We start from the raw sequence: 27,030 nt of genomic DNA on the forward strand, positions 1-27,030 counted from the left end.
TTAAATAATAATCTCACCGTATTTTTCTTTCTCAAGTGGCTGATGTTATATTTACCAACATTATACTCTATTTGTCAGATCTTTGCCCACTCAATTAATCCTTCTATCTCTCTCTGCAGACTCTCCCCATCCTCTGCACAATTTGCTTTTCCACCCTATTTAGTATCAGCAGACTTAAGCCCCTTTCACACTTGCATCCCAATAAATTGGCTGTTCAGTGTCCTGGGATAGGAAGGGGGTTTGGCTTTTCACACTTGACCACTCCTAACTGGGACACTGAACGCTTTCATAGTTGCAAGGAGCCATCCCAGGGGTTAGACTGTTCTACCTTCTACCGGTGACGTCATGATACATTGAGTGACAGTGGACCTGCCCTAAATCCAGATCAATGTGTTATGATCTTATATTTGAAAAAAAATAATCATGTCTAATAATAACACAATTAAGCTTAATGTACAGCACAGTGTGAGTCCTTCAACCCCTGTTGATGTTGTGCCGACCTATATAAACCTTTAAAAGGAACCGTGAGAAAGTGCTGCAATAAATAGCGATAGCGGACAAATTTTAAACAGGGTGGGAAAGTTGGTAGCGCTATCGTGCTCAATTTATACAGTGTGGGAAATTTTGTAACATTATAGCACACAATGTATAAATTACCAATGGAAAAAGAATTCCATGCGGCAGAGAAAAAGCTGTATACCTGGCTGCATGTATGAAGCATTCATAGGGGGGGTTTCTCTGCTGCATGCCATTCTGGGAAGTCAGGTCTGCCATTGCTTTTTTTTCCCCACGGTCTTTATAAATTGTGCGTTATTGCTATTTATCATTATTTATTTCCTCTCTCTCTCCCCCCACCCCCCCCCCCCCCACTACAACTTGCCCACAGTAAAGTTTATACCTTCATTTTAATCTTTTCTTCCTTCATGTAAAAATTTGGGTCATTTCAATCCCACAATGCAATTGCTCATTTCACTCTTGCCTGATTGCAACACCAGCATTCACAGACGCTGGGGATTGTACTAGGGATCGAGGCCGTCAATCCCCGTTGTGAGATGACGTCATCTGAAGCCAGCGTTGAGCTGATTTCACATGAGGCATTTTAAAGGCTGATTAGTGGTTAATTCTTGGGATCACTTGCAAGTGTGAAAGGGGCTTTAGATACACTACACTTGGTCCCTCTTTCCAAATCACTTTGATGCTGTGCTGTCCATTTCCAAGTAGTTATCACTTGATTCCAATATGTTAACTTTTAAACTTGTTAAGTGGTAGGGGGTTTTGATTTTAAATTGTTTTTTGTTATTTTGTTTGTGTTTTTTTTTCTTTTGGGTTTTTTTTTTCCTGTGGTTAATTCTTTTCTTCAATATAATTGTGCTCTAGATTTTTTAATGAAAACTTAACATATAGGAATCAACTGACAACCACTTGGAAATGGACAGCACAGCACCAAAGTTTCAAAACAACTCTAATTCTTAAGATTATGATAATAGTCCATAAACGGGTGCCTTGTCTTTTGGAAGTTAATATTGCATATCTGGCTATCATTAAAGTAAAGGATAAAATTCAGCTTTGAGTTGGAGTCAGTAAAACATCGTCATCTTGGAATGATCCAAATAGAGCAATTAAAAGGCAAAGTTCTAATTTAAACTTAAGAATCACCAATAATGTATGAAATTTATCCTTCCAAATTTTTTCTAAACTGGGGCAAGTCCAGGACAGGTGAACCAAAGAAGCTTCATCAAATTTACATTTGCCTCAATGATTACCGCCCTGTTGCACTCACATCCACGTCATGAAGTACATCGAGAGGTTCGTCATGGGGCACATCAAGCTCCTGTGGCCCCTGTCACTGTTCGCATATAGACCCAAATGCTCTACATATGATGCTATCGCCACCACCCTCCATCTAGCCCTCACCCTCCTGGAAAATAAGGACACGAATGTTCGAATGCTGTTTATTGACTTCATTTTGGCATTCAACACAATCATACCTCAGTGCCTGATAGGGAAGTTGAGCCCGCTGGGTCTAAACATCTCCCTCTGCAATTGGATTCTTGACTTCCTGTCGGGGAGACTGCAGGCAGTCCGGATCGGTTACAGCATTTCCAAGACCTTTATACTGAGCACGGGGCCTCCCGACGGCTGCTGCTCAGTCCACTGCTGTTCACTGCTGACCCACGATTGTGCAGCAAGACACAGCTCGAACCACATCATCAAATTTGCTGATGACACAACGGTGGTGGGCCTTATTAGTAAGAATGGGGAGTCAGCGTACAGAGATGAGGTGCATTCGCTAACGGACTGGTGCAGAGACAACAACATTAATAAGAGATGGTTGTTGACTTCAGGAAGGACTGGCGGGAATCATGCTCCGCTGATCATTCATGGCTCTATTGTTAAGGTTGTCATGAGTATCAAGTTCTTTGATGTGCGCTTGGCGGAGAATTTCTCCTGGTCCCTTAACACCAGCTCCATAGCCAAGAAAGCCCAGCAGCACGTCTATTTTCTGCAAAGGCTGAGGAAAGTTAATCACCCACCCTCAATCCTCACTACATTCTACAGAGGATGTATTAAGAGCATTCTGAGCAATTGCATCACTGCCTGGTTTGGAAGTTGTACCACCTCAGACCGTAAGACCCTGCAGGGGATAGTGAAGTCAGCAGAAAAGATAATTGGGCACTCTCTTCTTATCATGACAGACATCTACAACACACAATGCACACGGAAAGCAATGAACATTGTGAAGGACCTCACATACCCCTCATGTGAAGTTTGCTCCCTTCTGCCATCTGGTAGGAGGTACCGCAGCACTTGGGCCCTTACATCCAAATTGGGTAACAGCTTTTTTCCCCAAAGCCATCAGGCTCTTGAATTCCCAAAACATATGTGGATAGTGTACCATATGCAGGTACACGATCCTTTATCCGGACATCTAAATTCCAGAAAGCTCCAAAATCTGGCAAGTGGGGACCAGCAGTCGAATAAGACAGGCAAGGGTCCGCGGTTGGGGGAGACAGTCGAGGGACCACAGTCAGGGGAGGCGGCTGGGCAGCCGAGTGACCGGCGGTTGGAGGAGACGGCCGAGGAACTGCGGTTGGAGGAGACAGCTGGGTGACTGGAAGGGGGTGGGGGTGGATACGGCAGCATAATTCGGGTGGGTTTTCCGATATCCGGAAAAATCTGAAATTCAGAACACACTGTCCCCCAAGGGTTTCTGATAAAGGATTGTGTACCTGTACCTAGTGTATATGTCTTAATATTTTAACTTATATTTATGTAAATCTGCACCTTGAACCTGGAGAAAAACTACATCATCTTTACTGAACCAGATTGAAGAAACATAAAACATGCCAGATTCATGTAAAACAGCAATAATTACAGTAATACCAAAGCTGGAGAAAGATCCACTAACATCAGCATCGTATAGATCAATATCTGTACTTAACTCAGATTATAAGATAATAGCTAAACTATTAGCAAACAGATTGGCCGACTGTGTACCAAAAATAGTAAAACTAGATCAAACTGGATTTATTTAGAAAAGACAAACAATGGACAATATCTGTAAGTTCATTAACTTAATCCATGCAGTACAAGGAAACAAGACACCAACAGTGGTGGTTGCCTTAGACACAGAGAAAGCCTTTGACAGAGTAGAATGGAATTATTTATTCAAAGTACTAGAGATGTTCAACCTACCAGAAAAATATATTAATTGGATTAAAGCATTATATAAAGGACCATTGGCGAAGGTGGCAGTAAATGGATATATATCAAACCAATTTAAATTAAGCAGATCAACTGGCAGGGATGTCCACTATCTCCCTCACTGTTCGCGTTAGCTATAGAACCACTGGCAGAACTGATAAGAACAAAAAATAAAATAAGAGGGATAAAAATAAAAGAGAAGGAATATAAAATCAGTCTATTTGCAGATGACATCATAGTATACTTAACAGAACCAGAAATATCATTAAAAGAATTACATAAGAAATTGAAGGAATATGGAGAAGTATCGGGGTACAAGATCAACGCAAATAAAAGTGAAGCAATGCCAATGAATGATGCGGATTTCACAAAGTTTAAGAAAGAATCACCATTTAGATGGCAAACACAAGCAATTCGATACCTAGGTATACAACTAGATAATAATCTAGGCCATCTATACAAACTAAATTATCAGCCATTAATGAAGAAATTACAAGACAACTTAGAACATTGGAAAGACTTACCACTAACACTGATAGGAAGGGTAAATTGTATTAAAATGAATATCTTCCCAAGGATACAATACCTATTTCAATCATTACCAATTCACCTAACAGAGAAATTCTTCAAGGAGCTAAAGAAAATAATAAGGAAATTCTTATGGAAAGGGGGGAAACCGAGGATAGCACTAGATAAATTAACAGAATGGTACAAACAAGGGGGCTTACAGCTACCAAACTTTAAGAATTATTATAGAGCAGCACAATTAAGATACCTATCAGATTTTTATCAAACAAGGGAAAAACCAGATTGGACCAGATTAGAGCTAGATAAAATAGGGGAGAAGGTACCTGAACACATACTATATAAGTGGGATGAAAAGCTGGTGCAACATAGAAGTTCACCAGTACTGCACCATCTGCTCAACATTTGGAAGAAGATTCATGTAGAAAGGAATAAAACAAATTATCAACTACCAAAACTAATATTGACGCAAAATCAATTAATCCCTTTCACAATAGATATCCTTTCCTTCAGAGAATGGGAGAAAAAAGGGATCAAAAGAATAGAAAATTGTTTTTTGGGAAATAAATTATTATCTTTTGAACAAATGAAGGACAAATATGGTATAACTCATGGTACAATGTTTGCATACCACCAACTGAAAACCTACTTGAAGGACAAATTGGGAAGCAGGCTGAGGTTACCAGAAGGAAGCAATTTTGAATATGTGATTACATACACAATGATAATTAAAAGATTTATAACAAACATGTACATTAAACTGCAAGAGAAAGAGAACGAGGAAACATGCTGTAAACCCAAACAAAAATGGGAACAAGATCTAAACATAAAGATAAAGAATAAAACATGGGAAAAGCTATGCTCCGGAACTATGAGAAATACAATAAACATGAGGTTACGCATGATACAATATAATTGGTTACACAGGCTATACACCACGCCCCAAAAGTTAAATAAATGGGACCCAACAGTATCAGATAGATGTTTTCGCTGTAAGAAGGAAACAGGAACAACAGTACATGCAATTTGGGCAAGTGAGAAAGTGGAAAAGTTTTGGGAAGATCTAAACCAGGTATTAAATAAAATCACAAAAAGCAACATACCAAAAAAATCCAGAGATCTTTCTTCTAAGTAATATAAGAAGTAAAGAACTTGGACTTGATTTGGATGGAGCACAAAAAAGATTTATTATGATAGCCTTAGCTGTAGCAAAAAAATGTATTATGTCAACCTGGAAATTAGAAGATAGCCTGAGAATACAGCAATGGTACATAGAAATGAATAAATGTATTCCACTGGAAAAAATAACATATAATTTAAGAAATAACATCACAGTATTCGAACAAATTTGGGAACCGTACATGGAACGCAACAGAGAAGTCCTACAACGGACCTCCACCGCCTAAAATGACAGAAGGAGAAGAAGACGAAATGAACTGACCCAGTGTGTAAAAGTAGAAGACACAAATTTTTTGTTTATTTTCATTGTGTGATGACATTGTTTAATGGGTTTAATGTATCATATATGTTGAACGTTGAGTGAGTGGGGAGGGGGGATGAAGGAGGGAGGGAAGGGAGGGGGGAAAAAGGGGAGAAAATGACACTGTGTATATTCAAGAGGGAAATGTTTGTGTGTATTTTGGTCAGTATGGTTCATAGTGTGAAAAATTTTTAAAAATTTTTTTAAAAAGAATTATTGTCTCAGGAATTCGTGGAAAGTCAAGGATCTGTGACTGAACAAAATGTATATATCTAAAAAAAATGAGTTTTTGGTAAGTTAAATTTTACCACCAATTGTTCAAAGGAAGAAATGTCTTTCAAACATTTAATACCCAACCTATGCCAGTCATTAAAGACAATTTCTTGCAAAAGAAAAAGATGATTAGATACTATAGGGCTGGCAAGAGGAAAAACTCTGACATCCAAAAACCCTTCTAAATTGTGCCTATATTCTCAAACTATAGTGAAACCTGCATTTTACGTGCCCCAATTTAACACAAATTCAGGTAGAATATGATGAGTAATTGGTCTCGAGGGTGGTGCTCCTGGCAGGAGTGGGGAGCTTGGGAAAGACATGGGTTTATACTCAGAGGCTCCGATACTTCAAAAACAAGTACTGGATCATTGGGTTAAGTAAGTGTGTCCTCACATTGCAGAGAGATTCGAAACAATATGATGCAGAAGTGTCTCATCCCAGCAAAGTTTAATTTCAATTGCAACAACAATGATTTATTGAAACTTCAATTTAGTGTGACCCTGCTTTTTACTCTTTGAGATTATATGGACCCCAATGATCACATTATAACTGGGCCACATTGTATGACTAATTATCGGATTATCAGTTTGTTTATATAAAGAAGAGGATAAAAATAAACCGAGAATTGCCAACATAGAAGTACATCGTAAAATTCAGTTCCATTTCTACCCACAGAGGTTGGTCAAGTAGATTATCAAAGTGTAACAAGAGAAGAAAATGATGTATTTTGACCACCTAGCAATAAAGTCTAATAAAATTAGGAAATGCCAATCCACCGTTCCTTTAAGCTTTTTGAAAATAAGCTTTATTTAAGCGAGGGCATTTTCCTTGACATGTGTGAGAAGACGTAAGTGAATCAAGTGAATCAAAAAAAGACTTGGGAATGAAAATAGATTGGAAAAGATATTGTAGTGACGCACCCACACGACAAGTAAAGTGGCACCAGCAGCCGTGGGTAAGTCCACAGCCATGGAGATGTTCAGCATGTGGCAAAGTCGCAACCCAGAAATTGACTTCACGAGTGCCAGGACCCTGATCACAACTTGGATAGCGAGGTTTAGCCTCCCCACCCACATCGCTTCGGATGGGTGCGCAGTTCACCTCAACCCTGTGGTCCACGATGGCGCAGCTCCTGGGAACCCAGCTACATCAAACAACTGCATACCACTCCCAACTGAATGGCCTGGGGGAGCGTTTCCATAGGCACCTAAAATTGGCTATCCTGGCACGACTCCAAAGATCTGGCTTCCCTAAGTGCTGCTGGGCATCCTCACAGCACACAAAGAAGACTGAGTTGGTTTATGGTTCACCACTCACCCTGCTCGGCAAGTTCATGCCCCCATCCTGCGGCCAAGGAGGCACACCAACAGAGGTGCCAGCCAAACTCTGGGAGAAACTGGGACATTGGCTCCAATTCCATTATCCCACTATGAAGCAGCACTCTTCTTTGTACCTGACAACCTACAGCAGAGTGAGTACATGTTTTTTCACAGAGGAGCAGACAGACCGCCCTTACAATGACGGTATGAAGGACCCTTCAGAGTAGTGCAACACAAAGGGACAACCTGTGTTTTGGACATTGGGTCGGGAGGAGCCATTTACCATCAACCATCTCAAACTTGCATACCTGGACATTGAACAACCAGTTGTTGCACCACCTGCTAGGAGATGAGGCCAACCATGCAAAATGTACAGTATAGAGGTTATGGTTCCCGTACCCCCCATTGCCTGTTCTTGGGGGGGGGGGTCATGTAGTGGTGCACCCACATGACAAGTGAACTGATGCCAGCAGCCACAGGCAAATCCACAGCCAGTTGACGCTCAGAGCAGGGCAAAGCTGCGGTCTGGAAGTTGATGTCACTTCCTCCCCGCTGGGGCACCAAGGACTCTAGGACTGGGTGGGCCTCTTTAAGCACACAATTTAAAACCAGTAAAGCAGTTACTCCAGAACTCTGCGTGACTCAGCATATTCATTTTGGTTTAGTGGCTTAGAGGCTGCAATACAAAAATTTAGGTAAAATGTTCATTTTAATAGAATTGATGCGACCCACTCATGGAAATAGATATCTCGATAGCAATAATTTGACCTGATTAAATAAAATAGAAAATCTTCCTTTAAAAGATGTTTATAACTCTTAGTAATTGTAATGCCAAGATAGGTAAATTGATCCTTCACAATCTTAAAAGGAAAATTAGAATATCTTGGTATTTGAAGATAAAAGTTCATTTTTATGTAGATTCAACTTATACCCAGAAAACTGACTAATATGAGAAAGCAAAGCTAATATGCTTGGTAAAGAAAATCTGGATTAGATACAAAAATCAAAAGATGATCTGCATATAAGGAAACTTTGTGCTCAATGCCATTCCTATGGATCCTATAAAATCTCTAATTTCATGAAGAGCAACTGCTGGAGGTTCTAATATCAAGTCAAAAAGCAATGGGACTTGAAGATCAACCTTGACGAGTACCCTGTTGAATATTAAAAGGTTTTTATTGCTGTAAATGAGTAAGAATTTAGGCAGTGGGACAAAAATTAAATAATTTAATCATTTAATAAAACATGGTCCAAAATTATTTTTTTCCAAAATGGCAAATAATTAACCCCATTCCACCCAATCAAAAGATTTCTCTGCATCTAGAGAAAGAGCACATTCAGGGACAGGAGTGGGAGGCAAATATAAAACATTCAATAAATGGTGTATATTACAATAAGAATAACAGCTTTTAATAAAACATGTTTGATCTTCAGAAATGATTTATGGTAAAATATTCTCCAATCTATGGGTCAATAATTGAGACAAAATCTTCATACCTATATTAAGTAAAGAAATAGATCTATAAAAATTACATTCAAATGGATCCTTCCCCTTTTTGAGAATAAGAGAAATACAAGCTTCATTAAAAGATTATGGAAAAGTCCCTTGTTTAAATTAAGCATATAACTTAATTGGACACAAGCAATTTGGAAAAGGATTTATAAAATTCCATGGAGTACCCATTAGGTCCTGGAGATTTACCCGATTGAAAGGAGGAAATTACAAAAGTATTTCCTCTTGATAAATAGGTACCTCCAGATTCGTATGCTTATTCTAAGAAAGTATAGTCAAATTAAGGTGGTCCAGAATGATTGAAGTACTATCATTATTAGATTCAGAAGTATACAATCTGGTATAGAATTCTCTAAAGGTATCATTTATTTTAGAATGATGTGTACCATCTTCCATCTGAATCTTATTAATTTGTCTCTTAGCAGCCATTCCTTTGAATTGGCGAGCCAAAAGATGACCAGATATTTCATCATGGATATAGAACTGACTCCTACTTCTCAAAAGTTGTTGTTCAATGGGATAAGTAGAAAGAAGATCAAATTTAGTTTTAAGTTCAACTCTTACTTTATCTAAATCAGGATTTTTAATGTGCATGCTATCAGTCAATTTGTTTAATCTGATTGATTAAATTTAATCTTTCCATGCTTGTCTTCTTTATATTAGCTGTATAAGAAATAATTTTCCCCCTCATATATGCTTTCATAGTATCTCAAATGATCAGGTTAGAAATTATTGGAGATGAATTTGTCGTAAAGAAAAAATTTGTTCTTACGTAAAACTTTAAAAATCATTATCTGAGAGTGAGGAAGAATTAAAATGCTATTGCCTCTTTATAAAAGGTATGTCAGAAAAGTTCAAAGACGGGAACATGATCAGTTATCACTATTCCTTGATATGCACATTATTTGGTCAATGAAATCCATTGATTATCTATTAAGAATAATCAACCCAAGTATAGGTATGATGGACATTTGAAAAAAAAAGTATATTCTCTGCTATTAGGATATTAAAAAAAAACAAATATCTGAAATACCAACATTTGTTTAAAAAAAAGAATGAATTACAATAGTAGATTTACTTAGAACAGCAGGTTTAGAAGAAGAATGATGTAGAACAGTATCTATCCAACAAATTAAAGAACCTCCCCCCCCCCACCCATACCAGTGAGTATTGATTTAAATCAGGTAGGCTGAAAAAAATCTTTTTAAAAATTCTAGCTCGTCGGTGTTAGGGGCATATACATGAGCAGAAACAAGAATTTTATTTGATAATTTACCTGTAAGAATAATGACTTTGTTTCAAAAATTGTTATGTAGTACAAATGGAATATTTTGATTAATTAAAATGGAAACTACCCTGATTTTAGCATCAGTAGAAGAATGAAAACATTGACCTCCCATTTAGACATGAGCCTACCTTTATCAGAATTCCTGATATGGGTTTCTTGAATAAAAACAATAGGATCAGTCGAAGAATGAAAACATTGACCTCCCATTTAGATATGAGCCTATCTTTATCAAAATTCCTGATATGGGTTTCTTGAATAAAAACAATATCAGCCTTTAGATGCCTAACATGAGCAAATACCCTATGGCATTTAATTGTATCATTCATACTTTTAATATTCCACAATATATGCCTAATTGGGTTAATCAAGAGTCTTAATTAATTCCAAGAGCCGTCCACTTGAAACCACGCTGTAACACAGAATATGTAAACCATGAAACAAAAATAACCAGGGCCAATGCCAGACTATTTTGTGGCCTCGGCAAGGCCAACTATTTGCACACCCTCCTCCCAAAAAAAAATTACCAACTTAAAATTTCAAAAACAGATGTTTTGTAGAAAAAAATGAAAAGCACAAAACTTGAAACTGCTAATTTTTTAAAATGCCAAGAATAATACATCAACCTTTGATTACCTTTCTCAAATACAAAAGAAAATATTTTGGCAAACAAATCATTTTGAAGTAAAGGGCACTTGATAGAATGTATACCTCTGTCAAGGGCAACACAACATTAAAACCTTTTACTTCACACACCTTTAAGTCTAAATACCTTCTAGTGTCCATTTTTTCCACAAGAATGGTGCAGTATGAAAATTCCCCTTTGGCCCATGAAGTTTGCTCTGACATTCCTGTAACCATTTTTACAAATCCATGATATTCCCATTTTTTATTTTCCAAATGTCTATCATTTCCTCCCCAGATTCTACAACTCACTTACACACTACAGCAATGGCCAATAATCTACCTGCCCACATCTTTGAGATTCAAGAGGAAATTGAAGCATCCAGAGGAAGCTCACATGGTCACAGGGAGAATGTGCTAACTACACAGAGACAGGGCCAGAGTTCAGGGCAGAAGCCTGATCACTGGAGTTGTGAGGTAGTAGCTCTATTAATTGCAGCACTGTGAGACAGCATCAACTATAGCAATGAAAAAGTTGATTTCATACTTTTTTAAGAACTGCCTGGAAGGATCGTATCTCCAAATTACACAACAACTGTGAGAACTTGCAACACATTGTTAGAACCCTGAGTGATATTTAACTATATAATTTCAGCATGGCTTTACACATGGAAATTCAAGAATGCTTTTCTGTTAGTCAGCCTTTTGAAGTTCTCATGTTTTATGAAATTTTGACAACTAAGATAAACAAAATCATTCATATAATGACAAAATGAGCTTGGAGTAATTGCTGACTTGATTTCTTTTAAGAATTTATATATTTTTATTTTTCCTCTATGAATATTGATAATTATTTGGCTATTAGTACCTGTCCAGAGCTATCCTTAATGAGTTAACCTTGACATCTTGGTGCTTGGTTCTTCTTCTCACAAATTATGATCCTCTAAAAAGGGGCTTGTCATGGACTTTAGGTTTATGTAAGACTGCCCTCAGCAGTTGACCTACAGGCGCACACCGGAGCTCCCGACGCCAACTTTGAACCCTTCCCTCAGCCTACACCAGAATTCCCACTACTGACTCTGAACTCTCCTCTTGGCAGTTGACCTACAGGCACACACCAGAGCTCCCAACGGCAACTCCGAACCCTCCCCTCGGCAGTCAGCCTACAGGCACACACTGGAGCTCCCGATACTGACTCTGAATCCTCCCCTTGACCTACCTGAACTGTGGGGCACAATTTGCTCTCTCCAACGGTGCCCCTCTGAGGTCTGTGCCCTAGGTGGCTGCCTAGTTTGCATAATGGTAGCACCAACCCTGAAAATGACCTTGGAAATTCAATAAAAACCCCAACAAAACCCCTCCCACCTAAACTTTCCAATTCTGAAGGATGCAAGACAAATTTGCATCTAGCTCAAAAAATACATTTTAACCCTCACACTTCTTCTGTAAATCTTAATATGTCTCTTTATATTAAAGAAGAAATATTAATAATTTTTCCCAAATGAAAAAAGAATTCTATAGAAAAGAACTTTAACCAAAGTTAAAAATACAAAGTTTGCTGTAAAGATAGACAATATATGCACCATGTACAGTAGAAATGTCCCATCCCATTATCAGCTAAAATGAAAAAGGCATACGCAGATGCATTAACATCATCAAAACTTTTAAACCTTTGGAATAATATTAAATCATTAGTAATTTTTAAAAGGTCTCCTTAAACTATAAAAATCCACATTTAATTTTCCAAGTGCAGTAACATGAACACTAAAACTTATATTTCATTTTCATAAAATTTTCCAAACCTAAAATAGATTTCAATGCTGACTGCTTTTTCCCAAGGTCATATAATAAACTAAATGCACAAACCTACTTTCCCACGATCATATAATAAACTGCATACAGTATATTGCGTGGTATTAATAAATGAATAATTTTTACTGAGGACACGCATTCAAGGTCCTGGAATGTGGTGGGGGGGGGGGTGTGCGCAGAGGAGGTGGGGTAAGAGGAGGGGAAGAGTTTAAAGGAAATGTGCAGTGCAAGTGTTTTTAAGTAGGGAATGAGAGGTGCCTGGAACTCACTGCTAGGGGTTACAATGCAAGGAAATATAATACTAGCATTTCAGAGACTTCTACATAGACACCTGAATATGCAGGGAACAGAGGGATTTATATCATGTGAAAGCAGCACAATTTTGGTTTAATTTGGGCATCATGTTCAGTACAGACATTGTGAGCCAGCGTATGTTCATGTACCCCTTAACTTCCGTTCGGGCAACATCCGATCACATAATCCCATAAGGTTATAATAAAGTTGAGAAATCCCAATCAGAGAACAGGCTGTAGCGGATGTAACAGGTTTCCACACACAACCCGTGTATCTCATGTCTTTTGTATACAAGGCCTATGTATGTAGGTACTATACTGTACTTTCTACCTATCATGGCTCCCAAACGTAGCAGAACCAGTGCCACTGATAGCAACAGCAAGAGGCAAAGGAGAAGTATCGAAAGAAAAGGTTATTAAACAACACAAAAGTGGAAAGACAGTGAAACCTATTGCTCGCGATTTCGCAATGATCCTCAAAAGCTTGACACAACATTAATTTGACATAACGCAAATTTGACAGGACACGGATTTGACTTGATGTGACATGTCTCTGACTCCATGGGCCAAAGGTTACCCATCCCTGGTATAAGGTAAAAAAAATTAGAATTTTTAAATTAAGGGATTACTTAAGAAGGTCAATGCAGGGCAACAAACACAAAATTGATGGGTGAACAGGGCTTGGTGCCACATAAACATAAGTTGTCTGAATGACATAAAATTGGAAAATGCTGGAAATGCCCAGCAGGGCAGTCAAAAAAAGTTATAATTTATAATTTTGAGATTTATAATTTAATAATTTGTAATTCTGTTTATAATTTTGAGATTTATAATTTAATAATTTGTAATTCTGTCACACAAGCCCATGTGATCAATTAACCTACCAACTGCCTGCACCTTTGGAGTGTGGGAGGAACCTCACACAGGCACAAGGAGAAGGTACAAACTCCTTGCCATCAGACTTTTTGTCAGATCTGAAAGAGTAACTTTGTTTCTCTGTGCACAGATGCCTCCTGACCCATTTGAGTGTTCCCAGCATTTTCTGCTTGATTTTGGTCTTCCAGCATATAACCATATAACCACTTACAGCACAGAACAGGCCAGTTCGGCCCTACTAGTTCATGCCGTAGCAAATCCCCACCCTCCTAGTCCCACTGACCAGCACCCGGTCCATCCCCCTCTAGTCCCCTCCTAAAAAAACTGCAGTTTTTTTGGGGTGATTTCTGGTTTACGGAGTGTAGATTAGCCAGCCAGGACAGCAAGGCAGGAAATAAATAGGGATAATATTTTCTGCAGCAGTTGAGATGCTTCAGAAGTAGAATATCAATAAAATACAGGAAATACTCTGAAGGTTAAGCAGCATCAATTGAGATGGAAACAGAATGGCATCAAAATTATTCTAAATGGAAAAAAAACCAGAACCACTTAACATAATTGAAAGATTAAACTTATAAGTAACTGAGGGTGATGTGAATCAATGTAACGTGACTTGTGAAGTGCTGTTACTTGCCACCAGGTGTCATTGTAATATCACTAGGCAGATCATTTAAGATTTCTGGATTCTTGCTACGACAAACCTTTTAAAGACCTTATGGAAAACAACAGACATCGAAGGCTGAGTGACAGCTGCAAGCAAATGGAAATTTCCTCTCAAACGGAGACACTGTTCTGTTTAATGTGGCAAATATGAATAGCCACCAGAGGACACAATTCTTCTGTAAAAGTATGCAGGGGGTGATGGGGGAAACTGTATTACTCAAATATGTTCAGTGATTCACAAAAACTGTGAGTCATTGTTTTTACAATCCTGCTCTACCACATGAAAAAAAGCATAAGGAGAGGAAATCTGCCATATCCTGTGTAATATTCCACATGCACAAAACAGGATTTCTGTTCAGTCAGTCCGATTTTATGCATTGAGCGAATCAAGTAAGAGAAAAGGCACAAAGAGCAGCCAAATTGTGGTTGTACTGTAAAGACTTTTCCAAGAACTGTGTCACTGGCTAAGCACCAGAGTCAAAGAACTTATACCACTATTCTAAGAAATAAAGATCACAGTTGGACTTTCTGTCGATTATCCCCCACTATGAAAACTGATGTAACCATGGCTATGAGAATCAATGATTTTACAAATGACTGCAAACCATTGTATGAGTGAAAGATTCTAAAAATCAAAGCACAACACCCAGGTGGCTTCCAGTAAAGAGAATAAATTGTTCCATTTAAATAAATAATCTTACATACATTGAATCCATAACTTCCAAATAACATTAGATTCAAGTGCGGCAGATCACGTCACTTAGTTCTCGAACCATCATTGGGAGATTCGGGCTCTCGCGGGAGCAGGTGGCTGGCACGTGATAGATTGGGAGAAGCGGACTGGTAGCGCAGGGCTGGGCAATTGCTTTTCTTCTCTCTGAGTCGGCAGGTCAACTTGCCTTTTTGACCGTGGATAACAATATTTGAACTGAACTGTTGAATTTTTAAACTTAATGTTTGATCCAAATTGTTAGGTTCACTTCAAGATTCTTTTAATATCATGAAATAAAACAAATAATGTAATATCACATGAAATTTACTTTAGTCCACTGTAAGGCAGACAAAAAGTTGCCATTATTATTGCCCGACGCCCCTTACAGTAAGAGAAAGAGAAGCAAAAGAAAGACCCTTTGGTGTCACTGATTGCCCATGGATTCACCTCCAGTACAGCCTCTGCAGCCACACAAACCCTATTCTACCCATGGGCAACCTGAGCTCCAGATCCAAACCCATGGGCAACCTGAGCTCCAGATCCATACCTCCAATAGGATGAGCCTTCACCTTCAGCTCACCCTCAGGAACCCTTCTTGCCCTCAGCACCTTTTTTTTTCGAAATTTTATTTATTAATTTTAACATATGAAGAAAGTAAGTAATTCACGTACAGAAAAAATACAAAATAAAGTAATACAAGTACCCAAAGTAACATAGTTAATACAATACCAATCTCGGCATCTCCCCCTAACAACTAAAAACTAAGACTGAAAAAAAAACTATTTTTAACCCCTAAACCCCCCCTCCCCACCCCCACGATAGAGTGAAGAATTAATACTATTAGTATAATAAAAAAAATATATATATATCTTAAAAAAAGATCGATATATATAAAAAAACAAAAAAAATTAATTAAGTATTAATTATTAATCCAAAAATTTTTTATTATATAAGAATATATATGAAAAAACAAATACAAAAAGAACTTAAATGAAAAAAAACCAACTAATAATAAAAAAACTAGAAAAAAGAAAAAAAAGAAAACATATATATAGAAAAAATATATAATAAAAAAAGTTTTTTTAAAAGAAAAAAAATGATTAATTCAAACTTATTTAAATTGTATATAATCAATGAATGGGGTCGACTTTAACTCATAAAAAGACATCTTATCTTGTATAGAAAAATATATTCTTTCCATAACCAAACAAAACTTCATCTCTGAATACCACATATCTAAAGACAATACATTTCTATTCTTCCAAGTAATCGCTATACATTTCTTGGCCACTGCCAGCGCTAAATAAATAAAAGAGATCTGGTAATTATCTAATTCTAAATCAATCAACGGTTGCATATTCCCTAATAAAAATATATCAGGGTCTAATACAATATGAAGATTATATAGATTATTAAATACAGATTGAATACCTTTCCAAAATTGTTGTAACCGATCACACAACCAAACAGCATGTAAAAAAGTACCAGAAACTTGATCACAACGAAAACAAAGATCTGACTTACTAAAACTAAATTTTTTAAATTTTTCGGGTGTTAAATATAATTGATGTATAAAACTATAATTAATCATCGCCAATCTAGCATTAATCAATTTTCGAACACTATTACGCCAGATTTCAGACCAATCTTCTTCAGTTATTGTTAAACTTAAATCTTTTTCCCATTTCATTTTATCTTTATCCCAATCTATTTTACTTTTACTTTCCAACAAAATACGATACAAACCTGATATATAACCCTTTTTTGGAAATGAGAGCACATATTTCTCAAAATCAGTTTCAGACAATAAATTCATTTGACGACCGCATACCTGTTTTACAAAAGATTTTAACTAATAATACACAAATATAGAATAACCACTTATATCAAATCTCTTTTGCAATTCTACAAAAGAACAAAAATGACCTTCTAAAAAACAGTCAGATAAATTATGTATTCCTTTCTCCTCCCATTGTTTCAAAATAGTATTAGATACCATGAAAGGAACAAGTTGATTATTATATAATGGTAATCTTCCCGACCACTTATTTTTCAATCCTATTTTATGTAATTTACTTGTCCATAAATTAATTACATGTTTCAATATTCGTACATCATAAGTTCGTAACAAATTTTTATTCCATCGAAATAAAAATTCATTCGAAAATTTTTCAGAAATAACTGCCAATTCTATCTGTGCCCAACTAGGTGTATCTTGTGTGGCCATTAATGCGCTAAGAAATCTAAATTGAGCTGCTTCATAATAAAATTGAAAGTTAGGTAGCCGTAACCCTCCAAATTGAAAATCCCACATCAATTTTTTTCAACGCCACCCTAGGAAATTTTCCTTTCCACAAAAAATCCCTAATTACTTTATATAAATTCTTAAAAAATCTTTTTTGTAAACAACAAGGAATTGATTGAAATAAATATTGTATATGAGGAAAAATATTCATTTTTATAGTATTAATTCTTCCTAATAAACCCAAAGGTAAATCTTTTAACTAAATCTGCCTTAATCTTCTTCATTAAAGGAAGATAATTAAGTGAATATAAATTTTGGTAATCAGTATTAAAATTAATCCCCAAATATTTAATTTGTTTCGTCCACTTCAAATTCGTAATATTTCTAAACATTGAATAATCATCTTTACTAATTGATAAAATTTCACTTTTAGTCCAATTAACCTTATAACCAGATAATTGACCATAAATTTCTAAGGAATCTTGAAGTGCTGGCAGAGAAACATCAGGATCCACCAAATACAGCAAAACATCATCCGCAAATAAATTTATTTTATAATCTTCATTCAAGACTCTCATACCTTTGATACTATCATTCTGACGTATTAATTATGCTAGAGGTTCAATAACTAAAGCAAACAAGGCGGGTGATAATGGACATCCTTGTCTAGTAGGTCTTGTTAAATTAAAGGATTCTGAAAGCAAACCATTAGTAACAACTCTAGCTTTCGGACCATTATACAGAGCCATAATCATACCAATAAATGAGAGACCAAACGAAAACTTTTCAAGTACTTTAAATAAAAACTTCTATTCTACTCTATCGAATGCCTTTTCTGCATCCAATGAAACCACCATTGGATAATTCTTCTGAGATTTAGATCTATTTATCAAAGTAATTAATCGTAGAATATTATCCGAAGCATACCTATTTTTTTATAAAACCTGTTTGATCACGATGTATTATCTTTGGTAAATACTGAGCCAACCTATTAGCCATAACTTTAGCCACTATTTTATAGTCTACATTTAACAAAGATATAGGACGGTAAGAAGCTACCTGTAAGGGATCTTTATCTTTTTTTGGTATAACTGTAATTATAGCATTAGAACAGGACTCAGGTAATTGAAAAGTATCATAAAGTTGTTGTATTACATTCTTAAATAAGGAAGATATGTCAACATAAAAAGTCTTGTAAAACTCAATAGAAAAACCATCTCCACCAGGCGCTTTTCCATTTGGCATATCTTTTATAGCCATTTCAATTTCACTATCCGTAAAAGGTTTATCTAACTCTTGTCTATCTTCTTGAGATAACTGTGGTAAATTAATATTTTTCAAAAAAGAGTCTATTGCATCTTCTTTTATCTCTTTACATTCAGTCAAATAAAGTTTTTTGTAAAAATTACAAAATTCATTGTTAATTTCTTTTTGACTAAAAGTAATACCCGATTTATTTCTAATAGCTGGTATAATCCTAGATAACTGTTCTTTTTTTAATTGCCAAGCTAATACTTTATGAGCTTTCTCACCCCATTCATAAAATTTATTTTTTGAACGATTCAACAGACATTCAAATCGATATGACTGTAACTTATTATACTTCAACTTTAAATTAGTTAATTGGATCTTTTGGAATTCAGTAGCTTTCTTATGAAATTCTGTTTCACAGATTGTTATTTTCTTCTCCAAATCCTCAATTTCTCTAACTCTCTCTTTCTTCAGTTTGGATGCATAACTGATAATTTGACCTCGTAAAAAAGCTTTCATTGCGTCCCACAAAACAAACTGATCAGAAACAGAGTGAACATTTTTAGCAATGAAATCCTCAATTTGTTTTCTCAAATAAACAATAAATTCTGGCTTTTGTAGTAACATAGTATTAAATCTCCACCTTAAAGTATGTTGTGTAACTTGAGAACTTTGATATTCCAGTAATAACAATGAATGGTCCGAGACTAACCTTGCCTTATAATCCACAGATATAACCTTATCCTGTAAATGTGCCGAAATTAAAAAATAATCAAGTCTTGAAAAAGAATTATGTCGAGAATAAAAAGAAAAGTCTTTCTGTGTAGGATTAAATCTACGCCAAATATCAACTAAATTCAAATCTTTCATCATATTAGCCATATGTATCGCCATCTTAGATTTCTTAATTACCTTTGGATACTTATCCAATAATGGTTCTAATACCATATTTAAATCCCCCCCAATCATCACATTGGAATTAGCTTGTCCCAATAATAAAGATATTTCTGTAATAAAAGCAGTGTCTTCAACATTTGGAGCATAAACATCAATCAAAGTCCAGGCTTCATTAGAGATCATACAATTCAACTTAAGTAGTCTTCCTCCATTTTTCTCCTCGTCTTGCAATTGAAACGGTAAATTCTTATGTACCAAAACCGCAGCTCCTTTTGCCTTTAAATTAAATGAAGAATAGAAGACTTGTCTAACCCAGTCCCGCTTAAGTTTCAAATGTTCTTTATCTGTCAAATGAGTTTCCTGTAAAAAGGCCACATCTACTTTAAATTTTTTTAAATAAGCAAGTACTTTCTTACGCTTTATAGGATTATTCAAACCCTGAACATTAAGAGAAGCAAATTTAAATTTCGACATGTCTTACAACAGTTAGAAAAAAAACCCCAACTCTTACCCCCTTACCCTCTCTTAATACGATCAAAAAAAGAAAAAAAAGAAAGAGTAAAAAAGGAAAAAAAAAATTTTTTATTATTTAAACAAAAAAAACCCTTCACTCTTTAATCTAATAATACAAAAAAAAGGAAAAAAAAACAGGTAGGAGGTTAAAAATACCCCCTCCCGTCTAAACCGCGCAATGCGGTAATTCCCAAAAAAAAATGGGTGTGAGATAACTCACACGTAGCAGATGACTTTCAGAAAATAGTGCCTATCCAGTTCTCTCCCCCAACTCTCACTTCATCTTAAACTAACATCATCATTATTTAATATCCCTTTTTTTAAAAAAAACATTAGGAAAAAAAAGGACAACTCTTCTTTTAATCAGCTCCAACTGCCGAGTCACCATTACAACCATTCCTCCTTGGAGCACGGCTCTTTTCTTCCATCTCTTGTCTCCTTGGAGATCGCGGCGGACTATATCTCTGTTGAAACTGAGTGATTGGCAGCTCTTGAGCAAATGCTATAGTTTCCTTTGGAGAATCAAAGAACTTTAGTTGGTCACCATCTTGAAAAACCTTCAAAACAGCTGGATATCTAAAGGTTGCCTTATAACCTTTCTTCCACAACAACTCTTTAGCAGGGTTGAATTCCCGTCGTTGGAACATAACCTCTTGACTCAAATCCGCATAGAAGAAAACTCGATTATTTTGAATCATCGAGGGTGATTTTCTCTGTTGTGCATTTCTAATAGCCACTCGTAAAATTATTTCTCTGTCATAATAATTCAAGCAACGAACCAAAACAGGTCTTGGACTTTGACCTGAAATAGGTCTTCTATGCAAAGCTCTGTGAGCACGTTCCAGTATTATACCTTCCGGGAAATGTTCTTGACCCAGCACCTGCGGAATCCATTCAGTAAAAAATTTTCTTGGGTATGGTCCCTCCATACCTTCCGGCAAACCAATAATCTTTATATTGTTCCGTCTGGATTGGTTTTCCAAATAATCAATCTTTTTCACCAAATTTTAATTTATAAAACCTAAATCTTTTTCTCATTTCAACTTATCCTTATCCCAATCTTTTTTACTATCAATTTCTTGTAAAATACAATACAAATCAGATATATATCCCTTTTGTGGAATTGAAAGTAGATATTCCTCAAAATTAGAATCAGGCAATAAAATCATATGTCGACCACATATATGTTTTACAAGAGATCTTAATTGATAATACACAAATACAGAATTTCCACTAATACCGAATTTCCTTTGTAATTCATCAAAAGAACAAAAACATCCCTCAGAAAAACAATCGGATAAATTTTTTATTCCCTTCCTTTCCCACTGTTTCAAAGTAATATTGGAGACTGTAAAAGGAACAAGTTGATTGTTATGTAATGGCAATCGTCCAGACCATTTATTTTTGAGCCCCAATTTATTAAGTTTACTTGTCCATAAGTTTAATAAATGCTTCAATATTGGGACATCATAAGTTCGTAATAAATTTTTATTCCATCGAAATAAAAACTCATGAGAACATTTTTCTGAAATAACCGCCATTTCTATCTTTGCCCAACTGGGCAGATCATCCATATTCATTAATGCACTAAGAAATTTAAATTGAGCTGCTTCATAATGTTGAAAATTCGGTAATCTTAAACCTCCAAATTGAAAATCCCACATCAGCTTTCTCATCGCTATCCTCGGAAATTTTCCCTTCCAAAAAAAGTCTCTAATTGCTTTATATAAATCCTTTAAAAAACTTTTATTTAAAAAACAAGGAATAGATTGAAACAAATATTGTATTCGGGGAAAAATATTCATTTTATAGTATTAATCCTCCCTAATAGACCCAAAGGCAAATCCTTCCACTTAATCAAGTCTATTTTAATCCTTTTTATTAAAGGAAGATAATTAATTGAATACAAATCTTGAAATTATGTATTAACATTAATTCCTAAATATTTAATTTGTGTGGTCCACTTCAAATTTGTAATACTTTTATACATTGAATAATCATTTTAACAAATTGTTAAAATTTCACTTTTGGTCCAATTTACTTTATAACCAGATAATTGACCATAAATTTCTAAACATGCTTGAATTGCTGGTAAAGAAATACCTGGATCAACCAAATATAATAAAACATCAGCAAATAGATTAATCTTATATTCCTCATTCAAAACTCTCATGCCTTTAACATTTTCATTTTGACGTATTAATTGTGCCAAAGGCTCAATAACTATACCAAATAAAGCAGGTGACAATGGGCATCCTTGTCTAGTAGACCTTGTTAAATTAAAAGATTCTGAAATCTGCCCATTGACAGCAATTCTGGCCTTCGGACCATCATATAAAGCCTTTATCAATCCAATAAATGAAGAACCAAAACAAAATTTCTCGGTAATTTAAACAAAAACTTCCATTCCACTCTATCAAAAGCCTTTTCTGCATCCAGCGAAACCACTATTGGATAATTCATCTGAGATTTAGATTTATTTATCAAAGTTATTAAATGCAAAATATTATCTGATGCATATCTATTTTTTATAAATCCCGTTTGATCACTATGTATTATTTTAGGCAAATATTGAGCTAATCGATTAGCCATAGCTTTTGCTACAATTTTATAATCTACATTTAACAGCAATATTGGTCTATAAATAGAAACCTGTAAAGGATCTTTATCTTTTTTTGGTATAACTGTAATTATTGCATTGGAACAAGACTCGGGTAATCGAAAAGTGTCATAAATTTGTTGAAAAACATCCTTATATATAGGAAATATATCAGCATAAAAAGTTTTATAAAACTCTATAGAAAACCCATCTTCACCAGGTGCCTTTCCATTTGGCATATCTCTTATCGACGTTTCTATTTCCTTTTCTGTAAAGGATTTATCTAACTCCTGTCTATCTTCTTGATTCAATTGTGGCAATTTAATATTTTTCAAAAAAGAATCTATAGCATCCTCAGTTACATCTTTACATTCCGAAGTATATAATTTTTAATAAAAATTACAAAATTCCTCATTAATTTCCTTTTGACTAAAAGTAATACCCGATTTCTTTCTAATTACTGGTATAATTCTAGATAATTGTTCCTTTTTTAACTGCCATGACAGAACTTTATGAGCTTTCTCACCCCATTCATAAAATTTATGTTTAGTTCGATTCATTAAACATTCAAACCGATGTTTGTAATTCATTATATTTAAATTTTAAATTAGTTAACTGATTCTTTTGCGTTTCAGTAGCATTTTTTTGAAATTCTTTTTCAGTTAGTTATCTTTTTCTCTAAATCTTCAATCTCTTTAATTCTCTTTCTTTACTTTAGAAGCATAATTAATAATTTGACCTTGTAAAAAAGCTTTCATTGCATCCCATAAAACAAAATGACTAGAAACAGAATTACTATTATTACTAATAAAAACCTCAATTTGTTGTTTTAAATAACTAATAAATTCCGGTTTTTGCAGTAACATAGTATTGAATCTCCATCTTGGAGCTCTCTGAACATCCTGTGAACTCTTGATATTCTAATAATAATAATGAATGGTCCAAAACCAATCTTGCCTTATAATCTACAGATGTAACCCTATCTTGCAAATGTGTTGAAATTAAAAAATAATCAATTCTAGAAAAAGAATTATGTCGTGACGAATAAAAAGAAAAATCTTTCTCTGTAGGATTAAATCTTCGCCAAATATCAACTAAATTCAAATCTGACATCATATTAGTTACTTGAACTGCCATCTTCGATTTCTTAATTATTCTTGGATACTTGTCCAATAAAGGCTCCAATACCACATTCCAATCTCCCCCAATCATCACATTAGAATTTGATTGTCCAAGTAATAAAGACATATCAACAACAAAAGCTGTATCCTCAACATTCGGAGCATAAACATCAAGCAAAGTCCAAGCTTCATTAAAAATTGTACAGTTCAATTTTAATAATCTTCCATTTTTCTCTTCATTTTGTAACTGAAATGGTAAATTCTTGTGCACCAAAATTGCCACTCCTTTTGCTTTTGAATTAAATGAAGAATAAAAAACTTGTCCAACCCATTCACGTTTGAGTTTCAAATGTTCCTTATCTGTCAAATGAGTTTCTTGTAAAAAAGCCACATCAACTTTAATTTTTTTTAAGTAAGCAAGTACTTGCGAAAAGTAGACTTATAGCCTTTATGCCACAAAACTTCTTTAACTGGATTAAATCGACGCCTCAAATCTGGATAAAAACTCTACTATTCTGAATCAATAACGGAGCCTGTCGTTGTCTCACATTTTGCACTGCTAGATGAAGTACTGCTTCTCTGTCCAAATAATTCAAACATCGAATTATCACAGGTCTCAGTGATTGACCAGGTAGAGGTGTTCTTCTTAAAGCTCTATGAGCTCTTTCCAATACCAAGCCTCCAGAGAAAAATTCTTGCCCCAATACTTATGGAATCCATTCTTTAAAAAAATGAAGAGGATCTTGTCCTTCCATACCTTCTGGCAAACCAACAATTTTCTCATTATTCCTTCTACTTTGATTCTCCAAGTAGCCTATTTTCCTCTCTAACTCCTTCTCACGTTCTCGCAATTCTATAACGGATTTTTCAACCTTCAACACTTTTTCTGTATTTGAGGCCACTTGCTGTTTACATTCCAAAAAAGCAGACTGTAGTGATTTTTGACCTTATACTAACATTCATTTGAGCCAGCTCTTGCATTATAGGCTGAATGACAGCGTTTAACTGCTTATATTGTTGCTCAGAAAAGCTCAGCCCTACTTTCTCTTACGTAGTGGCAGAACCAGGTAACTGCAGCTCCTGCTGCATCTCAACAACAGGAAAATTAATGGTTCTAATGCGGGTCTGGACTCCCAGCGACTGCATCCCGACTTCCTCAGGGGGTTGCCGCTGTTCTCCCCCCGCAGCTAGCTGTTGTTTCAAAAACTCACGGATTAGAGAAGGTTCACGAGAATGTTGACAGGATTTCAAGGTTTGAGTTACAGGGAAAGGTTGTGCAGACTGGGGCTTTTTTTCTTTGGAGCGTAGAAGATTGAGAGGGGACTTGATAGAGGGGTTTAAGATTTTAAAAGGGACAGAGTAAACGTGGATAGGCTTTTTCAATTAAGAGTGGGGGAGATTCAAACTGGAGGGTATGGTTTAAGATTGAAGGGGGAAAATTATATGGGGAACATGAGGGGAAATTTCTTTACGCAAAGGGTGGTAGCAAAGGGTGAGCTTCTGGCAGACGTGGTTGAGGCGGGGTCATTGGTTACATTTAAGGAAAGACTGGATAGTTCCATAGAGAGGAGAGGACTGGAGGGGTATGGACCGGGTGCTGGTCAGTGGGACTAGGAGGGTGGGGATTTGTTACGGCATGGACTAGTAGGGCCGAACTGGCCTGTTCTGTGCTGTGAGTGGTTATATGGTTATAGATCGATCTCTTCAGCTTGGAACATTGCCTGAGTCGTTTCAAACAATGGAGTCATCTTCCTGCGTGCTCCCTCCGTTAAAATCGGCAGGCTGCCAGAATCGGGATCCACTTCATGGGCACACGCACCTTCCTCCTGAGAATGGGTAATTCCAGCGATGTCCTTCTCTTGGTGAGTAGTAGTCATTTTTTTTGCAGCTCCCACAGGCAATCTTTGTGGTTTAGGCACTGAAGAAATTAAACCTGAGGCTGTAGCAAGCTGTTTAGGCCCTAAATCTTCAACACTCCGAAAATGTAATTTCTTCTGCACTTGAGGTTTAATCTTTTTACCATAAATGGCCATAACAGTTCCTTAATACTTTAGACTGAAATTTTAAAAGTTTAAACTTGAAAACAAAGGGTTAAAAACAGGTACTTAAAAGTTTGGTCAGAGAGGTCGAGATTACACGTCTAGACTCTACGCCATCTTGCCACGCTCCCAGAGTATGGGGCTATTGTTACAACACCATTCAGGTAAGTTTTCAATCTCCCTCCCATTTTCTGACTCGTCAGCCCTTTTTATATGCCCCACATCACTATGTTCATCCTGGGCACAATTGCTTCTCGCTGCTCCCTTCAGGCAAAAAGAAAAAAAAACCCTGGTCCAGAACTTCCAGATTTTTTCCATCATTTTTATCCAACAGCTTTTAGGCTCTTAAACATAACCGGTTCACTTGAACAACTCCACTAGCTTCCCCATCCTGCTCTCTGCCCATAACCCTCCAACCCCTCACATCCATGTACACAACCAACCTTCTCTTAAATGACAGAAGGGACCCTGCCGCAACTATCTCTTTTGGAAGATCATTCCATTCTGCCACCACTCTCTGAGTGAAAAAGCATCCTTTAATATTTCACCTAAAGTTTTGCCCCTTTACCCTTAACTTATGCCCTCTTGTTCCAACCTTCCCTGCCCTCAGGGGAAAGAGTCTATTAACGTCTACTCTATCTATTCCCTTCATAATTTTAAATACCTCTATCAAATCCCCTCTCAGCCATCTACATTCCAAAGAATAAAGTCCCTGTCTCTACCTGTACCACTATTAACCTGACCCTCAACTGGCCCAGGACTAATTGTGCAATACAACTGCACTATTCACCTTCAACATTTTTTCTAGCACCAACTGCGACAGTATTTTTTTTTTGCCTTACTTTTATGGCCATTTAATTTTTTACTATTTTAGTTAGTTGATCTATGTATCTGGCTGCAGCAAGTAAGAATTGCAATGCATCTGTACTTTGCACTTATGCATGTGATGATAAACACAGATTGAACATTGAAATTTGTGATTGCAAGCCATGAAGTGAAAGTGGAGTTTCTACTTACTGCATTGAACAACTTTGGTATTGCCACTACCTGAGGAGATGCAGCAAAACTGAGATGAAATGCAACTCCCACATAATGAAGTGGCTTCTTTGTTCAGTGATCATTGTCTAGTTAAAGAGAGAGACTAAATATTATACAATGCAACAGAAAGAAACAGAGAATGTTGAGAAGCAAACCTGCTCCCAAAAAATTAAGGCAAATGTTTCACAGCTGCTATATACCAGAAGGGGGCAATAGCTTCACAGGAAGCTATTATCTTACTGTT

General features: G+C 36.1%; 1 protein-coding gene across 3 annotated transcripts in view; it reads right to left on the reverse strand.

The window, feature by feature from the left end:
* LOC138751733 (cAMP-responsive element modulator-like) overlaps positions 1–27,030 on the reverse strand; it is a 211,658-nt gene that overhangs the window by 29,998 nt on the left and 154,630 nt on the right. The window contains exon 9 of one of the 3 annotated variants that reach the window (XM_069914426.1): positions 26,851–26,872. The exons of the other annotated variants lie outside the window; for them this stretch is intronic. Within the exon in view, the coding sequence (XP_069770527.1) occupies positions 26,866–26,872 (7 nt within the window). The 3' untranslated portion in view covers positions 26,851–26,865. Of the gene's footprint in view, positions 1–26,850; positions 26,873–27,030 lie in introns of those variants that run through there. 3 annotated transcript variants of the gene reach the window in all.

Source organism: Narcine bancroftii, chromosome 1 (assembly GCF_036971445.1).
Source record: "Narcine bancroftii isolate sNarBan1 chromosome 1, sNarBan1.hap1, whole genome shotgun sequence".
In the NCBI taxonomy this organism is placed as follows: domain Eukaryota; kingdom Metazoa; phylum Chordata; class Chondrichthyes; order Torpediniformes; family Narcinidae; genus Narcine; species Narcine bancroftii.